Genomic DNA, 20,089 nt, shown 5'->3' with positions numbered 1-20,089 from the left:
GCGCCCCCTGGCGGCTCCCGGCGGGAGCGCAGCCCGGGGCCCCGGAGCGCAGCGGGCGGCGGGGCGGGGCGGGGCGGGGCGGGGACCGGGGCGGGGGCGGGCGGCTCGGCTGGCGCGGTCTGCGCGTCCTGCTGCCCAGCGGCGCCCTCGGACGGCGCGGAGCGGGGCGGGCAGCGGAGCCGAGCGGCGGGCGCGGACGGCGGCCATGGGGCTGTGCTGCTGCCGGGACCGGAGGGGACACCTGCCGGCGCCCCAAGGTACTGGCGCGCACGTGCGCCGCGGGCCGGGCCGACGCTCCCGCCGGGGCCAGAGCCGTCTCGGGCCTCGGCCGCCACCTGTCCGCGGCCGCCCAACACCTGCCGCCGCCCGGAGGCGGTTCGCGGGGCCGCGAGTCGGCGGGAGCGTCGGGACCTGGGAGCGCGCGTGCGGGGCGGGCGGGGCGGGCGGGGGAGCGGCAGGGGGAGGGCAGGGGGAGCGGCAGGGGGAGGGCAGGGGGAGCCCGCGGCGCCCGGCCCCGCCTCCGAGGCTCGCCTCACCCGCCGAGGGGGCGTCCGTCTCCCGCGCCTCGCCCGCGCCCTGGGCCCGGGGCCCCCGGCCGAGCCCCACAGCCGCGGCGCCGCGTGCGGGGCTGATCCCGCCGGGAAGCGGGCCGCGGAGCCTTGGGGCAGCCTGAGGCCCTGCCTCCCCCGGGCCGTGGCCCTCCCGGCCGCCCCCTGGACCGGCCGAACCGACCCCTGCGGCCGCGCCCCCAGTAGAGCTCCAGCTCTCCGCAGCGCTTCCCAAACTCACCTGCCCCTAAAACTCATCTCACCCCCCTCCTCCTGCCCCCACAACGTGCAGACCCATAGCCCCCCTCACCTGTTGGATAGGCCCTGGGGGGGACCTCCCCGGTGACTGCCAAGACGAGGTGCCTCGTGTGGAAACCATGAGGCCAGTGTAGGCTTTAACAGAGGGGCCTCAAGGACTGGCTCCTTGAGAAATACATTCTGGATCCAGATAAAGGTACAACCGTCAAGCAGCTCGAAGGGCCCTTGTCAGTTGATAACGATGCCACAAATGTACGGGTTTATTTCACAAAGGGTCTGAGATAGCCTGCAGCAAACAAACATGATTTAAAAAGTGAACAGGATTCTACACTTAAACAGAACTCACTGAGCAAAGAGAGAAAGGAGCGCAGTTACCCTGGCCCTGATACTCTCTGTGCGGGGCACCTGGGTGGCTCAGCCGTTGAGCATCTGCCTCCGGCTCAGGGAGGCTCAGGCCGTGATCCCGGGGTGGCCTAGTGCCGGATCGGGTCCCGCGTTGGGCTCCCTGCACAGAACCTGTTTCTCATTCTGCCTGTCCCCCCCGCACCCCCCGTCTGTCATAAATAAAAATCCTTTCAAAAGAATACTCTGTGCTTGAGACTCTCTGCAGCCACAACCAAATAGGAAATGTGACCAGTTGCACAGCTCTCATTGCCTAAAGCAACAGTTTTCTTAGCACTTGATTTTGAAAAGAAGAAAAAGAATTTTGTCTGTGTGGCTTTTTGTTTGGAGGGAGGGGACTGAGAGTGAGTCTTGACTATTCCAGGAGCCTGGGCAGTGGTAGGACCCAGAAGGCAGAGTTTGCTGCAAGCTGGCTGAGGGCAGGTCAGAGAGAGCAGCTAGGATTTCCCTGGGGGCTGGCTGAACTAGGGCTGCTTAGGCCCCATCCTGCCTGACCCTTCTCAGGAAACAGGGCAAGGGGTGGAGGCTGGGCCTCTGAAGCCAGGGTGGATTTGCTCGGCGTTGCTTAGGGAGGGTACATGCTCAGTTAGCAGCCCTAAAAGGGAGCCAGGGGCATCTCCTTCTAGCTTTGTCTTCTGGGGCTGTGGTTGCCCTTACTACACCCATCCAGGTGAGGAACCCATCTGATATAGGAGTGTTTCCCCGCTTGGCACCCCACCCCCCATCTGGAGTCACAGCTAGCCCCAGCAGCCTGCGGCCAGAGACCCCGTCCAGCCCACATGGTCCCCCCAATCCCTGTAAATTAACAAAACTGGCCAAGTCTGGAGGGAGAGGGGACAGGGAGCACTGTGACACACAATTGCTTGCCCTAAGAATGGGTGGCCAGCCCACCACTGCCAGGCAAGAGAGATTTCCTGTGGTTCAAGGAAGGCAGATAATTTGGTTTTTTAAATGTAGTCTCCAAAATGTTTAAGTGTTATTGCCTCATTTAATAAATCTGGCCAGATCTGACTAGGCCAGAACAGTTTGGACCATTGTGCAAAAATGAATTCTGCCATAAACTGGGAGGGGGAGGAGTGGTTTCCCCTCATCAAATAATCTTGGAAATCATGAGTTATCAGTATTTGGAAGGTTTTTCACTGTGAGACTTCTCAGTGCTTTTAACCCAATGGTGCCACTGTGTATCTCTAAGTCAGGTGGATTGTAGGTACAGTCTCCAAACCTTCACCCAGGGAACCTACTTTCCATGGAGCACCTCAGCACCCACATCTTTGGACACATTTTGAGAAACATTACCTTAAACATGAAACAGACTCAGTTGTCATAGCTGTGACGTGATGCCTCTTTTTCCAGGGCGTGTGTTGTGTGTTTAGCTGCTGCGACTACCTGGGCAGGGAGCTTTCTGACTTTCCAGACTAGAAATGTGTGTGGCTATTTCATTTAAGAAAAGATTGAAAGAAAAAAAAAAGAAAAGAAAAGATTGAAAGAGCGTCTATTAGTCATTGATGTAATTTAAAATCTCCCAAGACAATAGCTGTTGTTAATGGATTTCATTGTTGGATATTTATGAAGCAAAACTTTTAGAACAGAATATTTGACTGTGTTGCCCTGTGTGAAACTGTACTGGGTAAAGTAGAAAAGCTCAAATAATCAAGCCCTTGAAGAGAGCCTCAGACATCTCCCAGGTGCCAGAGTCAGCACGGTGGATCTAGTTAGTCATCATGCCTCTATATCCAGAGCCTGGTACTCCCTGCAGGAAACACAGCTCACCCACTAGTTGCAGAGCCTCGGGTGGGCACTGTGGTTCCGAGGAGGGATTGCTACAGATGCGTTTTGGACATGATTTGTGGTGATCTTAATCACACTTAACTATCACACACAAGACAGATCGCTGCAAATGGGGGCAGTCCTGGGTCCCTGGTGCTCTTGGAGAAGCCAAAAGTTCAGTGAGCAGGATCTGATGTGTGGAGAAGGATTACCCCTCCTCAAAGCAGAGGGCAGATGTGCTTGATCTGAACTCTGAGAATACTTTGATTTCATTGTTTCTAGGCAATGCTTCCAGATGCTTCCACCATGTAGAGCTCTAGGGTGGGTCTGTTTAATGGCAAGTTTCATTTTTTTCTACTTTGCCTTGTGGTCCAAGGCTGAGACTTAGAGGAAGAAGTGGTCCCGGAATACCACACTGAAGCAGCTTTTGTTCAAGGCTGGGGTGGGGTGGGGGGCAATCAGGGCAAGTCAGTGTACTTTGAGGTACACTGGCCCCCTGCTGCATCTTCATCCCCAAATTCACCCTCCCTGCTGTTCTCAGCACTGGGAGCCCTCCTCTGTTTTCCAGGATCTTGTCCTCTGTCATGTCCCCTCTCTCCCCATCACCCCCATCTTCCCTTCTGCTGGCTCCTTGTCAGCCCACAAACCTGTCCAAGTCACTCATCAGAACATGTTCTAAAAACCAGCTTCTTGCCCCTGTGTACACCACAAGCCCCGCCCTTGTCTCCTCTCCAACACCAGTCGGCCTCCCTGCCTCCCCCTTCTCCCCGTGGACATCTCCTTGCCCCCTGTGCTGGACCTGGTGAACAGTCCTGGTGCTCTGAGCACTTGGGAGCCTGCTCAGTGACCCATCTCTGCCCTCCTCCTTCCCCACTGAGGCTGCCCCTGCCCTGCCCTTCTAGCTCCTCTTGGCCCTGCCCTCTTTAATGCACCAAGTTCAGCTGGGAATTCCAATTCATCTTCTGCACTCTGTTTATAAGTCTCTCCCAGAAATCTCACTAAGGACCCTGATAATTGTGCTCGCTTTTCTGTAAGCAGCCCCCTAAATCCTTTGTCCCCATCCCAACCCCCGCAGTGCCCATCTCTAGCCTATAAATCCAGAACTCTGCTGGAGTCCTATGCACTCACCTGCCCCTTCTTTCAGTTTCCTGGCTCCCACCCCTGCCTGCTTCATTTCCCCTGATCAAAGGCTGGCAACTCCTGTGATCCTGCCCAAGGCACTGTCCCCACCACTGCCCCAAGGCTGCCCATGATGCCTGTGCAGACCCTCGGCATCTTGCCTGCACCTGGCTTCCTGACTGGTCATCCCAAGTTCGTCTTTGCTCATTCTGGTCCACTGCCCAGGCCAGCATCCCACGCGCAGCTCCTATCACACTGTCCCTCCTCCAACTGCCTCAGCCCAGAGAGCCCACAGAAGAAAGCCCATCTTCTTAGCCTTGCTGGCATCACATACGCCCCACCCCCTGCCAACCACCCAGACACACAACTGGACTTCCCCCTGTCCCTGGTCCTTGCATGCACCACACCCTCTCCTAGAGCCTTTAGTCAGGCCCAAGAGGTGGCAACCATGGGGAGGGTGGGCTGTACCTGGAGCTGCTTCTGAACCCCTGGCCCACAGCCCCAGTTCATTTCATTCCTTTCAGTGCCTGGTTGGTCTGGGTCTGTCAGCCTTAGCTGGCAATTGTGTCACCTCTGTGCCCTGCAGAGAATCTGTGCTCAGTGCATGGAATACAGCTGGAAGAGACAGTCATGCTCACCTTTGCCTGTTCGTGTTGCCAGACCCCCAGGGGACCCCAGTGGCCACCCTGTTGGGAGAGTCCAGTGCCACTACGCGTACCACTCTGCTGTGCGTGGCCTCCATGCCCGTTTCCTAATGGACAGAGGGCTTGTTGGGGGACCTGGTGGCCTGGGCACAGAGGCCAGTGGGCCAGGCTGGGCACCCTGCAGGGTGGGGTGTGCTCTGTCCTGGAGAGAGGTGAGGCTGTCATTGGGTAGAAGTAGTAGAACTGGTTCTGGAGAAGGTCCCATTTTTCTTTTTTTTTCCCATTTTTCATAGAATCTTCCAAGATTGCTAATAGACAGCTGCCATCTGGGCTTCTGCCTGGCCATTTAACAGTTATCTCTTGGATACCCGTTCCATACCTGGCCTGTACTCAGCCTGAGAATAAAGAGTTGGGGAGGGTGCAGCTCTGCCCCACTCTGGGTGCTCATAGTCTGGCTGGGTGGAGACCCAGGAGACACACAGGGACACTGCAGGCTGAGAAGAAACGCCAGGAGAACAGCCAGCCTAGGTGCTCTGGAAGGGCTGTCATCCCACCCAGCCTGGAGGTTCAGAGAATGCCCAGGGCAGCCGATGCCTGAGCTGAGTCTTATAAGAGGAGCAGCCACCCAGTAGAGAAAATAGGGAAAGGCTTTTGAGGCCTGCAGAGGTGTGCCAGGACCGAGGCGTTGGCAGAGTGCAGGTGTAGGTCTCTGGGCACCAGACCACTAGACCCCGCCATCGGGTTCTCCTGGACTTGAGAGTGGCTGAAGCTAATCAGGCTAAATCTGAACTCTGGCTTTTTGTCCTTCTGCTATGATTTGCCCATCACCAACACCTGCCAGTTCTGTTTCCAGGGTATATTTGAGTTCCTCTGCTTGTCTCCATCCCAGGCCAGCACCCTGGTCCAGCCACCTACCTGTTGCCCAGGCTGCTACAGGCGCCTCCTGATGGGTCTTCCCACTGTCTCCACTCCAGTATATTCTGCAGCGGCAGACAGTGCCTGCTCAGGTTGCCTGCAGGATCTCCTTGTTCCCTCCTCACACTCAGAGATGACAGGTGCATTCATGGAGTGCTCTCAGCACCCATGCTCTTCTCTGCCTGAAGTCACCTTGCCCCTCCCTGCTCTTGACCTGGGGACCCCAACATTTGTCTGGGCCTAAGTGGCTGCCCCTAACCCCTATTATTTGCTCACTTGCTATTCTATAATTTAACTTGGAAACATATCACAGAGCATAAATATATGTGCATCCATTTATAAGATCTGTTCTCTCATCAAATGAGCTGGAAGCTTCCTGAAGGCAGGGCAGGCTCTGTCTTTTGTTTGATTCTCAGAAGGCAGGCAGAAGCCAGGCTGTTTGGGAGCTTTGTTGTCTGACCCGACCTTGAGGACAGTGGTGATTTGACAAGGACAGATATGAGGCCAGATAACATGTCAGAAGGTTAGAGCCTCCTGCTCCAGGGCTTGTGCTCATGCCTCAGAGCCCTAAAGCCTTTGGTCTGTAGCTTACAGTTTACATGGGTCCCACTCTGTTTTGACAAGTGTCCTTCTTTGTTACCTCTTCCCCATTTAAGTGTCCTGAGCAGCAGTGCTGTGGGTTTTTCAAAAAGGGAACCAGCCTCAGGCAGAGGATTTGTATCCATTTCCTGGCCAAAGACCCCAGGCCAGCCCTCACCTCTCTGAGCCTCTACATCCCCACCTGTAAACCGGGATAGGCATGAGTGCTAACCTCAGAAAGGCCCGTTGGTAATTCTAGATCCACTCCTTTTAGCTGGGTTACCACCTGGGACCTCAGTTTCCCTCTTCTGTAAAGAGAGAAATAGGCAAGACTAGATGATCACTAAGGTCGTGTCCGTTTAAACCTCAGACTGTTCTTGGAGGAAACCCAGAACTGTTCTGTGCTCCTATCAGCAAGGCGTTAAGAAGACCGCATGCCTCTTCCTACCTGTGCAGACAGGGGCTTTGCCAGTGGCCATCTCGCTGGGGGCAGAGGATGGGGGCTTGATGCTGCAAGTTTAGGTCAGCAGCCCCCCTTAGATGAAGTTCATGAGCAGGTCTATTTAACCAACACAAATCCATGGCTCCCAGAGGGGAGCCAATCCTGGGGTTGCTGGAAGTCTCTGACTCTGACCATTAGGGCAGCAAGCCTCCCTAACAGCTCAAGAATCCTCTAAGCCCTGAACGGAGAGGGGAAGAAAATGTCTGGTGCTGTGTTTTCTGGTGCTGTGTTTGTGAGCCTGTGGGGCCTTGCACCTGTAAGGTGGCTCTACTTCAGGAATGCTGGGACCAAACCCCGGGACATCCCAGTGCAGCGAATCCCTGAAACGGTTCTCCTTATCATACCTGCTTCAAGCTGGTGCATATCCTCGTCTGAATCACAACTTTTGCTGGGCTCTTCCCCTAAACATCCTAACACCACAGTCTTTTTAAAACAGTTTTAATGAGATATATTTCACATATAGAATTCATCCTTTTCAACTGTACAACTCATTAAGTTTTAGAATATTCACAGTTATGCAAACACCGCCATAATCCAATTTTAGAACATTTTCATTACCCCAAAAAGGAACCCTAAATCCATTAGTAGTCACTTCCCATTCCCAAGATAACCCCCCTTTTTTTCCTGCAGCCCCAGTCAACCAATAAATTACTTTTATGCCACACACAGCCATTTGTGAATGGCTTAACTTCGCATAGTGTTTTTAAGGTTCATCCATGTTGAAGCATGGATCATTCCTTTTTATGGCTAAATATAGTGTCCATGCTATGAGTATGACACATTTTTTTTTTTTATCTATTCATCAGTTGGTGAGCATTTGTGTTGTATCCTGCTCGTATTTTGTTGAGGACTTTTGTATGTGTATCCATAAGGAATGTTGGTCTGTAGTTTTCACGCACTGTCCTTGTTTTTGTTACCAGAGGAATCGGGCTGCGCAGGAGGTGGGAATCGTGCCGTTTGTCTTTTCTACTTCTTGGGAAATTTTGTGAACAATTAGTTTTAATATTTTAAATGTTTGGTGGAATTTGCCTGTGAAACTGGTAATAATTTTTCTTTACATGACTAGTAGAATTCGTCAGTGAAACATTTTTGGGGAATCGTTATTAATTCAATCTTTTGTTACATAAAGGTTTATTTAGATTTTCTATTTCTTCTTGTGTGGGTTCTGGTAGTTTACGTCTTTCAAGGAATTTTTCTGTTTCATCTAAGTTACTTCATGTGTTGGCACACAGTTGTTTGTATTATTCCCTAATAATCCTTTTTATTTCTGTAAGGTTGACAGTGATGTCTCCTGTTTCATTCTTGATATTAGTAATTTGAGTCTTCTCTTGTTTTTTTTCTTGGTTAGTCTAGCCAAGTTTGTCAAATGTGGTTATCCTTTCAACAAATCAACTTTTGCTGTTTTTTCTTTCAATTTTCTCTCTTATTTTCTAGTCTTTATTTAAACCATTTCCAGTCTAATCTTAATTATTTTCTTCCATCTGTTTGATTTGGGTTTGGTTTGGTTTTTCTCCAGTTTTCAAGCATGTAAGGCCAGGTTATTGATTTGAGATCTCTCTTCTTTTATAATGTGGGCATTTATAATGTGTGCCCCTCCTTTTGGCTCTTTTATAATGTGTGCCCTCCTTTTTGCTCCTCTGCTATATTTTTAAAGTTCTTTTCTTAATGATTGTTATAGCTGTAAGTTTCACTCTAAGCACTGTATCCCATTAAGTTTTGATATGTTGTGTTTTCGTTTCAGTTCAACCCAAAGTGTTTTTAAAATTTCTTTTGTGATTTCTTCTTTGGCTATTTAAGAGTGAATTCTTCAATTTCCACATTATTTGTGAATTCTCCAAATCTCCTTTTCTTATTGATTTAATTTTATACTCTATCTATACCTATAAGCATACATTCATATTTTGTTTTCTTTAATGCATTTATTTTTTTATTTTTTATTTTTTATTTTTTTTTTAAATTTTTATTTATTTATGATAGTTACAGAGAGAGAGAGAGGCAGAGACACAGGCAGAGGGAGAAGCAGGCTCCATGCACCGGGAGCCCGATGTGGGATTCGATCCCGGGTCTCCAGGATCGCGCCCTGGGCCAAAGGCAGGCGCCAAACCGCTGCGCCACCCAGGGATCCCTCTTTAATGCATTTAAATGTTTCAGGCTTGCTTTAGGATCTAGCATATGGTCCATCGTGGAAAAACCTTGCACTTGCCCTTAAGATTGAGCATGTGCTCTGTTCTTGTTGGATGGGTTGTTCTATAGGTATTAGGGCTGCTTGGTTCCTTGTGTTGTTCAAGTCTTTTGTTTCCTTTCTGGTTTTCTGCCTAGTTCTATCCATTATTGAAAGTAGAGTACTAAAATCTCCAAGTATTATTGTGGAATACCACTTCAATTCTGTCCATTTTTGCTTCATAATTATGGAGTTCTGCCGTTAAGGGACGTATGTTCATAACTGTTACACCTTCCTGCTGTATTGACTGTTTTATCATTGTAAACTGTTCATCTTTTTCTCCAGTAACATTTTTGTCCTCAAGTTATTCTGTCCCTTATTTGTATAGCCACTCAGGCTCTCTTCTGGGAATTGTTTACATGGTATATCTTTTTCTATCATTTTACCTTCACCCTGTTTGTTTTTGAATCTAAATAGGTCTCCCGTAGACAGGATATAATTTGTTTTTTAATCCATTTACATTTAATATAATTACTGAAAAGATGGATTTATGTTATCATTTTGCTATTTGTTCTCTATATGTGCCATATTTTTTGTTCTATTAGTGCCTTCTTTTTATATCATATAGATATTTTTTCTGTTGTATCATTTTAATTTCCTTTTGTTTCTTTTTTAAAAAAGATTTTTTAGGACACCTGGGTGGCTCAGTCAGTGAAGTGTCTGCCTTCAGCTCAGGTCATGATCCCAGGGTCCTGGGATCGAGCCCCCATATTGGGCTCTCTGCTCAGCGGAGAGTCTGCTTCTCCCTCTGCCTCTGCTACTCTCTCTGCTTATACGTGCTCTCTCTCTCTCCCTCAAATAAATAAATTCTTTAAAAAATATATTTATTTGAGAGAGGGTGCATGTGAATGAGCATGATTGGGGAGAGGGGCAGGAGAGAGAGAAGCAGGCTCCTGGCTAAGCAAGGAGCCCTATGTGGGGCTCGATCCCAGGACCCTGAGATCATGACTGAGTGACCCAGGTGCCCCTCCTTTTTGCTCCTCTGCTATATTTTTAAAGTTATTTTCTTAATGATTGTTCTAGGGATTATAGTCTGCTCTCTTCCCTTCCTTGTGCCATTATTATACTAATTACACCTTTTATGCATTATAAGCCCATCAACACAGTTTTATAAGTATTGCTTTTTGCAGTTGTCATTTAAATCAGAAGAAAAAAAGCTACAAAAATACATATATACCATCTTTTATATTTACCTATTATAGTTACCTTTATTGGTGCTCTTTATTTCTTTGTGTAGATTCAAGTGACCACATAATGTTCTTTCATTTTGCTTGAAGGACTCCCTTTAGAATTTCTTGTAGTGCACCTTCAGTGCTCAGGTAGTTTATGACTGTCTTAGTCTTCACTCCCTGCTTGTGAGTAGTTGGCCAGAAGTGAGAGATCGGGTCTTTCCTGCTCATCCGCACAGCTCTGCACAGGTACCTGGGCTTCTAGATCTCCAGCAATAGGTCAGGGCTTTTCTTTTCTTTTCTTTTCTTTAAGATTTTATTTATTTATTCATGAGAGACACACAGAGAGAGAGAGGCAGAGACATAGACAGAGAGAGAAGCAGTCTCCATGCAGGAAGCCCAATGTGGGACTCGATCCTGGGACCTCAGGATCATGCCCTGAGCTGAAGGCAGGCACTAAACCACTGAGCCACCCAGGGATCCCCTAGGTCAGGGCTTTTCAAAGCCCCTGGTGGATTTCTCCATCCCTACATCTTCTGTTTGGTTTACCTTATTTGCCCAAATTAGTGTAGCTGTAATGATAAGGAATTACCACAAAATGCCCTGGAGATAGGGCTTTTCCACTGAGTGAGTCAGGTCAAATAATGACAGTGCTATGTAAATGGGGCATTTTCAGGGATCTACAAGACAGATCAAGTTGCTGCAGTGCTCTGGGGAGGGGACTTTCTGAGATGCCGTGTCATACCAAGGTATGTGAACGGTTCTTAGGTCTTCTCTGGTTTAAGCTTTGTTTTTCTTACCTGGACTACCTGGATGTGAAGTGGTGAGTTGGAGGTGAGTTAAAGTGCTTGAGGGCTTGGTTTCAGGGAGGCAGTCTGAAATTTTGGAAGCTCAGGGAGCTTTGAGTTGAGCGGACTTGGTTCTGAATTTTAGCTGTGCTGCCTGCTGTCTGTGCAGCCTTGAGGTCAAGTCCCTTCTCCAAGCCGCAGAGGGATACCTTTGTCTGTAGATTGAAATATCAAATATGCCAGCCAGTTGTGCTACAGGTAGAATTAAATTAGCCTTTGTATGGAGGATGGCTGGCACACAAAAAAATGCCCAATAATGGGAAAGATGATTCTTTCACTTCAGGGTCAGTGTAAGATTCTAAAAAATGATGAGGTCAGTGTTGCTTTGCTGATATGGAAGCACTTATAACACACATAAAACTCACTGTGTGCCAAGCCCTGGCCTAAGCACTTTATATGCAGGATGCATTGAATCGGCACGGTAGCCTTTTTGTGGATTCTGTTATTTATGTCATTTTAGAGCTGAGGAGACAGGCAGTGATTCCATGCCCAAGACCTCCCCGAACTGGGAGTCCAACCCAGGCTGTCTGGCACCAGTCTACACTCCCAGCCTGCACTCTGCATAATTTTCCCTAACTACTATGGGACTTAGGTCCCTTCTACAACCAGCAGTGGAGAGAGGACACACAAGAATAAAACAAAAAGCGGCACATACCCTGTAGCCACGAAACTTGGAACAGAAAGCTGGACACTCCCAGTCACATCGGTTTGGAAAGAGTCAGGGGTCAATCACAAACCAGCAGCTTCTCCTTTGTGGCTTCAGCTAGGCTAGGTTCCTCTCCGAGGATCAGTCACACACAGGACCTGCATCCCCTCCAGCTCCTGTTGGAGTTCCTGATTGGGTAGGGGCTGTGGTGACCCTGAGCCTGCTGGGACTCTCAAACTGCCCCCTCAGGCAGCTCCCCAGGTGGAGGCACCCAGGAGCCCATGCCAGCAGTGGGAGGGGGTGTTCAGTCACGTGGCCGACCAGGCACCCCCTCTCTGCTCACCATCCACAGCAGAGGCAGTTCGGTCTTTTCAGATTCAAGTGGGTGCATCCCAGCCACTAATGTTACAGTGGTCACTGCCTGCCTGTTGCCTGTCTCTGCAAGGACAGAGCACAAAGTGTGGATCAGGAGCTCATGTGAGGCCCTTTGCACCTGTGCCCCAGCCTTCTCAGGGCCTTCTTAGGGCCCTCCCTAAGCTGCCCAGGAGGTCTGCAGCCTTGGCCCATATTCAGATGGCACTCACCAGAAAGGCTAGGAGGTTTGTAAACCGCAGAAGTACTTCCATGCCAGTTAGTAAATCGTCGCTACCCCCAGATTCCCCATCATCTAGTACCTGAAACTGTACGTTGAGTGCCTGAAACAGGCTGGCCCAGGCCCTATACCCAGGCCTGGGTATAGGCTTATGGGCCAGCCTGTTCTGATTAGCCCTGGTCCCTTCATTCAGGATTTTGGACACCACTCAGTCAGTGTCCATCAACTACTTTTGGGGAAGAGAGACCCTGAACTTGGGAGCAAGGAAAGATCTTTAAGATGAGGTCATTTTCCTTCATTTACTGGTTAGGACAGTCAAATGGAGAGAGGTCTCTGCCACCCTTCCAGGGCACATTGCTCACTGGGGCAGCGTGTGAGCCCCTGATAGGTTGGGGTACAAAGTATGGGTGCAGCAGGTGTGATCTTAGGGTCCAGGCACCCTGCTATCAAGTCCCGACTCTCCCATGTGGACCTGCACACCCCTAGGCATGCACCTGGGCCCTGGGCCTCGGTCCCCCAACTAGATGGGCAGCGCCTCACCCGCTCTCCCTCCCTGATGCATAGCGCCTCACCCGCTATCCCTCCCTGGTTGTATAGGAAGAGGACCTGTATGGGATGAGTACCTACCAGCACCAAATAGTGCCTTCCCCTGTCACAGAAGGGACTGTGGAAATACCAGCACCTTCTAACTTGGCGAGGCCTCAGGGCCATGGCGATGGCCACCTGCCTATGGGCAAGCCACTACCTACCTTGTCCCAATTCAGCGTGGGGAATAAGCAAGCTCTCCCCAAGTGCAGGCCTCCCAGGGGAGGGTTAAGGAAAACACCCACCATTCAGGACCAATGGTCACATCATCAGTACTTAGAGACACAACATAGGGACTCTGAGGGGTGAGCAGAGGGTCCTCAGAGATCACCAACCAAACCTTCTCCTTTTCCAGATGAGTTTTTTAAAAAGCCTGAAAGAGAGGAAGTGACCTGCCTGGGGCCGCACAGCATGTCAGTGGGCCCTTGAGTCGGGGGTCCCCTGTGTTCTTGGCTTTGAACAAGACCTTCTAACTTCAATCTAGTTTAGTGCCTTTGGATCGAGGGCAGGTTCTGTGTGCAGAGCTGTGCTGGCCTGTGGCAGAGCACATATGGCACCTCCATACTTGGGTGTATAACGGAAGGAAGAGGCAGGACAGACAAGGTACTCCAGGTACCGTTGAGGGTTGGGCAGATGCAGCTGGTAGGTGTGGGGGGCCACCGTTTCGTGCTACCTCTTCCAGCTGGATGCCCGGTCAGCCTCTGGCCGTGGCCTGGCCGTGGCCGTGGCGCCTGCTCAGAATGTGCTGCAGGGTTGGGGGCGTTGGGTCAGGGCACTTGCCAGTGATCCTTGCTGTGTTGCATCAACAGGTCCCAAGTACCAGGAGGGACCCAGGGGCTTAGCTCTGAGCCTCTCTATGTTGCCGCAGGCCCTGGGGCTCTCTGCTGCTCTGCCTTGCTCATTTGTACTGACTCCACAGGCCTGATCTGATGTCTTTATAGATTCAGAGTCAAGGGGGTTCCCTTATGCCTGCCAGGTTTCTCAGCCGTCGTGCAGAACCGTCTTATGTGTGGAATGCACTGATCCATTAGATATTTGGCCTTTGATTTGGGGAGGAAGTGAGGCTCACACTTGTTGCGTGCCTCTGTGCCGAGTGTAGCGCAGGCAGTGCTTCCGATTTTCCTACCTTCCCAGCGAGGGGGATCCAGTACTGTCAGTCTTAGGAATCGAGACTCTGAGAGGTGAGTGACTCAATGTCACTGGTCACACTAAAGTTGGAACCTCACTTCGAACGGCCCCCAAATCCCTGTTCATTTTCTCTTTCTTTAGCTATCTTTTAAGCCTTGAGAATGGACTCTTCTGAAAAGATACCAGTTAATTGTCCTTGGCTGCTAGGATGATGAATCTTTGATGTTTCTCTGGCTACCTGATAAAGTGATTTGTGATGCAAATCTAAGGACATCCTTCCCTCCTGTGCCCTCCCTCCTCTGTGACCCCCAGAACATCATCTGAGCTTAGAGATCCCAGAGTAGCAGGTGCCAGAAGGATGTCGCATCCCCTCCTTTTATTCAGAAAGGGTGGGAAACTGATCCTTCCCAATAAATGCCCAGGAAGCCACCCATCAGAATTGGGTGATGGGGGCAGGGGCAGGGTGCGTCTGGGGGAAATGAGGCCACGGAGCCCCGGGAAAGGCCAGGGTCACCCAACATCCTGTCCTACCTCCCCTGTGAGGCCTCATTGTCCTCCTTGAGTCCCAGGCCAGGCCGCCCTCACCACTCCCACATTCATGAGCTGGCTCTGAGGCCCATTCTGAGTTAGTGCTATTTGTAGAATCTTCTTAAAATACCACAACAGTGCCATTCACAGACCGTCTGCATGGCGATCGATGGCAGAGGTTGGAACAAAGCTCTGCTGTGCTCGCCTCCTGTCTGGGCCCTGCTGGGGGGCACCTCACTGCCCCACTGATGGGGGTTCTGGGACTGTCCCCATCCTGGGTACTCCCAGGCAAGGCCCCTGGGGTCTTGCAGGGGTCCAGTAGGACTCTGGTCCACCACGCCGGCCTGGAACAGGCCCTGGGCCAGGCTGCCCTGGCCAGGGGAGTGCAGGCCAGTGTTCAGCTCCTGGTAAATGACAGCGGGCTCCTCACAGTGGGCACCCCCCACCAGCCCAGGTCTGGTCAACCCTGTCACCAGGCCACACGCAGGCTTTTTCAGGTAGAGTTGGGTGGTCAGATGAGAGTGAAGAGTCAGGGGTCGTCATCAGGGAGGGCCCCGGGAGGTAACGCTTTTGTCCAGAATCAGCGCCCTGGTGTTTTGGCATCTGCAGGTACTGACATGCTAATAGGGGGGCATGTGATCTAGTTGGGGGACCGAGGCCCAGGGCCCAGGTGCACACCTGGGGGTGTGCAGGACCTGCTGTGGACCTCATCAGCTGCTTCTCTGCCCCCACCTCAGCAGCACCCACAGTGCATTCTCAGGAATACTACTCTGCCCTCAGCATGTTAGCAGGGGTCCTATTAGCAATGTGTTTTGTGGTACCTGGGAGGAGCTGAACGGGGTCAAGTGTTTTCTCGTGTTGAACCCCCATAGCCTTGCCAACAGGCCATGCACTGGGCAGCTGTTCCCAGACATTTAACCTCGAGGCCCTCCCTCACAGAGCTGCCAGCTGCATAGTGATATTCTAGCCTGATCTTCCTGTGTCCCCTTCCGGACATGGGTATGGCTGGGCTCCCCGTCTGGTCACTAAGATGACTTCTTAGTGTTTGTCTTTCCCCACTGGCACCTAACCATGTGTTGCATAGAAAGTCAGACATTCCTCCAAAAGGAGGCAGCTTGGCTGTCCAAGCTGTGCCCGAGGCCAAGAGCCTGCAGCAGACCTGCTGTGTGTCTGGTGGTTGCTGGAGGGACCCACTCACTGCCCAGAAGGCCTGGCAGGCCGGGACCCATTACCTCCCTCATTGAGCTGCTGTGTCAGCCAAGACCGATGTCCAGGCTCCCATGGAAGGTTTTTAATGTCCTTGGCAGGTCCCCGACAAGTCCCTAGTAACAGTTGGCCATGAAGGACACTGGGCCACTCTGACCAGTGATGGGGTCATTATACACATCTGCAGCCCAACGTGTGACTCTTGACAAGAGCCCTGGCAGTGCAATCCTGGGGTGAGGACTAGGTGAGAGACTCACAACCTTGGGGATGGTCTGGATTCTTGCAAAGCAACACCACATGAAGAATGATACCCACTTGGGTGTGAATGGTGTTGGAGCCCTGGTAGCTGAACTGGAATCTTACCATCCTATAGAAGGCAGGATGCCCTCCCTCTGAGACAGGAAGACCCCCATCATTCATGGGCTCCTGCGGAGCTTGGCATTTCCATAGCTCAGTTTCCCTATCAGTAAAACAGGATCCATAAGGCCTAATGTGGGGCATACTGTGGGAGACTGCGTGGGGCAGGAAGCCCTGAGAGGGTGGAGGAGCTGAGGTTTTGGCCCCTTAAGCCTTCCAAGTCTGCTGAGAGGGAAAGGACTGGACACCAGGTAAACAAGGCATAAAATCTCAGCTCTGGCTCTCTGACTGGGGAACTTTGGGGCATTTTTTTCTGTAGAAAGTGGAAAGAGAAGTAGTTCCCCAGGGTTGGCCTAAGGCTTAAACGTGAGAACATATAGCCCACTGTGTCAAGCAACTCCAAGATTGGTGGCAGGGTGGGTGGGGATTCACATAAATGATCATGTGAATTGGTGTCACCAGAGGGCACCTTTCATTTAGACTACAATGAGAGTGGCTACCTGGAGGGGGAGAAGGATGCCACACACTTATTAGACTGTGTGAATAATATAATAATAATGTGAATGTCATCCTCCAGGGGTGCCATTCATTAAAACTGTAAGATGAGTGGCTGCCTTCCGAGGGTTCCATGCTCTTAGACTGCCATGTGAATGGCAGCTTCTAGGATCTGGACCGGGGAGTTGTGCTGGTTAACAGAGAACACATTTAGCTTCCGTCCTTGCAAGACGTCTTACTCATCTGGTTGTCTATACGTGGCCACCAGGAGGGAGGCAGCTTATAAAAACTGTACTTTTTTCCTAAGAGAAGAATTTGGGTGAAAAGAGTGTGGGGAAAACATCAGTGGAAGCATTGAGATCCCACACACCTGCTGGAGGTGGACCCACATCTGGCTGGGGCAAAGGAAAAGAATGCCAGTGAGAGATCCATGCTGTCCATACAAAACCAAGGTACTTCCTCATGTGCCCAACATAGATTTTGTGGCTCAACAAATGTCTGTGTGAGTGGCTAGAGCCCACAGAAAGGACCTAGGAGGTTGGGGCGAGTGTGAGGGTTTGGGTGGGTAGAACACGGTTGTGGAGCCCACAGGCCCCGCACCTCTGTGCCCCTGACAGGTCCCTTTCCCTGAGCCTACCTCTGCACTCAGCCCTCCTCCCCAGCCAGCGGAACTGGTTACAGGCCTGTGGCTACATTTGCCCCCAGCCGCCTCCAGGCAGCCTTCCAGACCTGCCCCTCTGTGCCCGCTGGCCTTGGCCAGGAATCCCAACTTGTCTGGGAGGCGAGGAAATGGTTACCCTGGGAGTTCTGCTTGCTGCTCCAGGCTGCTGGAGGCGAGGAGCAGCCTGCAAGCTTCCTCCCTTCCCCCCACCTCCCCACCTGGGAGAGTGCCTGTGAGGTAGGGGTGTTATGATGCTGAACAAGGGAAGGGGCTGATGACCTCCATAATAAAGAGCAGAGAGGCGGGGAGGAGCTTCCACCCCTCAGGTCGGTCTCCTCCCAGATTCTGGAGTAGGGAACCGACGTCCTTGTTGTTAATTTGTCTTCCTGGATTGCTTCCCAGTCTGTGGCTGACCTTAGCTCCCTGAGGACCAGGGCTTAATATCTGTGTTCCCAGTTCCTAGCAGGCTGCCTGGCAGGATTTTCAGGCTGTGCCGTGATCAATCCGAAAATGTCTTTCAGGGCGGCAGTTCTCAAACACCAGCTCAGAAGGGCTGCCTCCAATCTAGGGACAAGTAAGAACTGTTAAGAGGTGAGATGGAGACACAGCTGTGGGCTGACCGCCACCCCCTGGTGTCAGTGGGAAGAATCTGGCCCGGGCCCTTGAGTGACACTCAGCCCTGCCCTGTACCCCAGTCCTTCCCCCTGATGCCAGCCTGGGAGCATGAGGTCCCAGAGCTAACTGCTGAGAAGCAGGCAGACTTCCCTCCACAGTCCATGCTCTTCAAGCAGCTGGGCTTGAGCCCAGGTGGAGTTCAGTTGGGAAGGGGATGAGAAGGGAGCCACTGGCATTTTTAAAATTGGTGCTTACAATTACAAAGTGATTTGATTTATTAAATTTTGTCTAAAGTGTGCAGTTTCTGGAGACAGTGAGCAGGGTGTGGTAGGACATGGGACACCCACTCCTCTTACCAGCATTGGGCCCAGGGCCTGGAAATTGATCCTTGTTCTGATCTTCCTCTGAATCGCTACCAACACCAAGACAGATCCCGAACCCAGGCGCTGGTCACCCCCTGCCCCCTTCCCTGCCTGGCCCGCATCATTGCATCTCCACCCTGGATACCTGCCACAACCTCCTACCCACTTTCTGACTGACTCACCCCTTCCTGGGTGCATTGAGCCACACAGAAGACCTCAGGACTCTTCCTACCCCAGGGCTTTTGCAATTGCTGCCCACCCCCAACCCTCTGTGCCTGGACCAGATCAGGGCAGGAAAACCAATCCCTCTAGTCACTTAGTGCTTGACTCAAGGGTCCCCCCTCAGGCAGGCCTTTACTGATCCCCTGCTTAAGTAGCAACCACACCCCATCTTGCCTCAGTCACCCCACTTGAGCTTGCCTTCTTCCTTTGTTTGCTTCCTTGTCCTGTGTCCCTTCCACCCTTGGAATAAGGCCCAGGAGGATGGGGCCTCGCCTGTCTTGTTCAGCACTCTGCACTTCCCCTGTGCCAAGCACAGAGCTGACACAGTAGGGTCTCCCCAAGCATCTGTGGCCCCTTTGAGAGGAGGAGCCTCCCTCCCAGTGCTTCCCCAGGCCCTGGTCTTCAGAGTGGGGTGGGGGAGGGGGGAAGTTAAAATGCCCGCCCCCCACCCCCAGTGGGTAGGTAATGCTGATGGCTAGCGCTCCCCTTCACCCTTGGGCTGGGCGTTCCCGAGGTGGCACTCCGCCAGGACAGCAGGCTGGAGCCCCCAGGACTCCAGAGCAGCAGCTGCTCCCTCCCAGTCCTCCTGGGCTCTGTCCACTTGCCGGCTCCTGCCCTGTCCCTCTCCCTGGGTTAGCTCCCAACCTCCCACCAAGCCCCCCACCCCATGCACGCAAGAGCCCTTGTTTGGGCTTCGGTTTAGAGGAGGCCTGGCTAAGACAGTGGGGTGAGTGGGGCGACACTCAGTAGCAATGTAGACCAGCAAAGACTCCCATTTCCTGCAGTTAATAACAATGCCTCAAAGCCCACAGTGCTTTATTCACTTGTTTAACAGAGTGTTGATGCACCTACCCAGAGCAAAATGCTCCGTCAGGGGTAGGAGAAGTACGAGTGCAGTTCATACCCTGAAAAGCCTAGAAGGGAGCCCAGGAGGGTGCAGCTCATACCCCAAGAGGCCTAGAAAGGAGCCCAGGAGGATGGGACCCAGGCTGGGGGTGGCCTGAGGGGCTTCTGGATGTGCATCAAGCTGCCACCACATGTGGGTCACGGGGCTTGGGAGCCTTGACCCCTGGCCTGGGCTTCTCCTGCATCATCCTGTTGGGCAGCCACAAGCCCTTGGCAGCCTGGGCAGCATGGGCCCTGCTCCCCCCTGCTCCCCCCTGCTCCCCCCAACATGGTGGTCCTGTCCGGCACACGCACACCTCGGATAACTTGACTCCCAGGGTTTGTGGGGACGTTGGACTGAGGAGGCGCTTCATAAATGTTAATGCCCGCGTCTATTCCTAGAATAATGAATTAAGCCATTATTCCCTCCATGTCGCTCGGCATAAATCACGTTGTTCCATCCTGTGTCGGGCCCGCCCCTCTTCGCTCACAGTTCTCCTCCCTTGAGAAGTGCAGAACCTGCTCTTCCTCTGCCAATTAGCATGCTCTATTTTAATACATTGCTATTTTTCACTTGTTTGTTTGTTTTCCTCCACAAAAGTTATTTTTAAGTGGGGGTAGGGGTCAGGGGGCCGTGGCCTCACCATCAGTGGTGTTTTCCAGGCCTGGCCGTGCAGCCTGACTGCTCAGACCTGGCTGCCCTACGGTGATCAGGAGACCAAAGCCAGGTAGGCCTGAGGTATTGGTGGCAGGCGGCCCTGCGGACATGGTTCTCAAACTGTGGTCACAGTCCCCACCCCCCAGACCTCTGGAATCTTTCCTAAGCTTTTTTCTT

The 20,089-nt window shown here is 51.9% G+C and overlaps 1 protein-coding gene across 4 annotated transcripts in view; it reads left to right on the top strand.

The window, feature by feature from the left end:
• The window catches only part of ARHGAP22 (Rho GTPase activating protein 22), a 135,605-nt gene that overhangs the window by 71,881 nt on the left and 43,635 nt on the right, over nucleotides 1-20,089 (top strand). Inside the window, exon 1 of one of the 4 annotated variants that reach the window (XM_035707800.2) lies at nucleotides 149-257. The exons of the other annotated variants lie outside the window; for them this stretch is intronic. Within the exon in view, the coding sequence (XP_035563693.2) occupies nucleotides 206-257 (52 nt within the window). The 5' untranslated portion in view covers nucleotides 149-205. Of the gene's footprint in view, nucleotides 1-148; nucleotides 258-20,089 lie in introns of those variants that run through there. 4 annotated transcript variants of the gene reach the window in all.

This window comes from Canis lupus, chromosome 28, assembly GCF_003254725.2.
Source record: "Canis lupus dingo isolate Sandy chromosome 28, ASM325472v2, whole genome shotgun sequence".
Classification (NCBI taxonomy): domain Eukaryota; kingdom Metazoa; phylum Chordata; class Mammalia; order Carnivora; family Canidae; genus Canis; species Canis lupus.
Note: the sequence above shows the minus strand (reverse complement) of the source record. Positions and strands in the feature narration are given on the sequence as shown.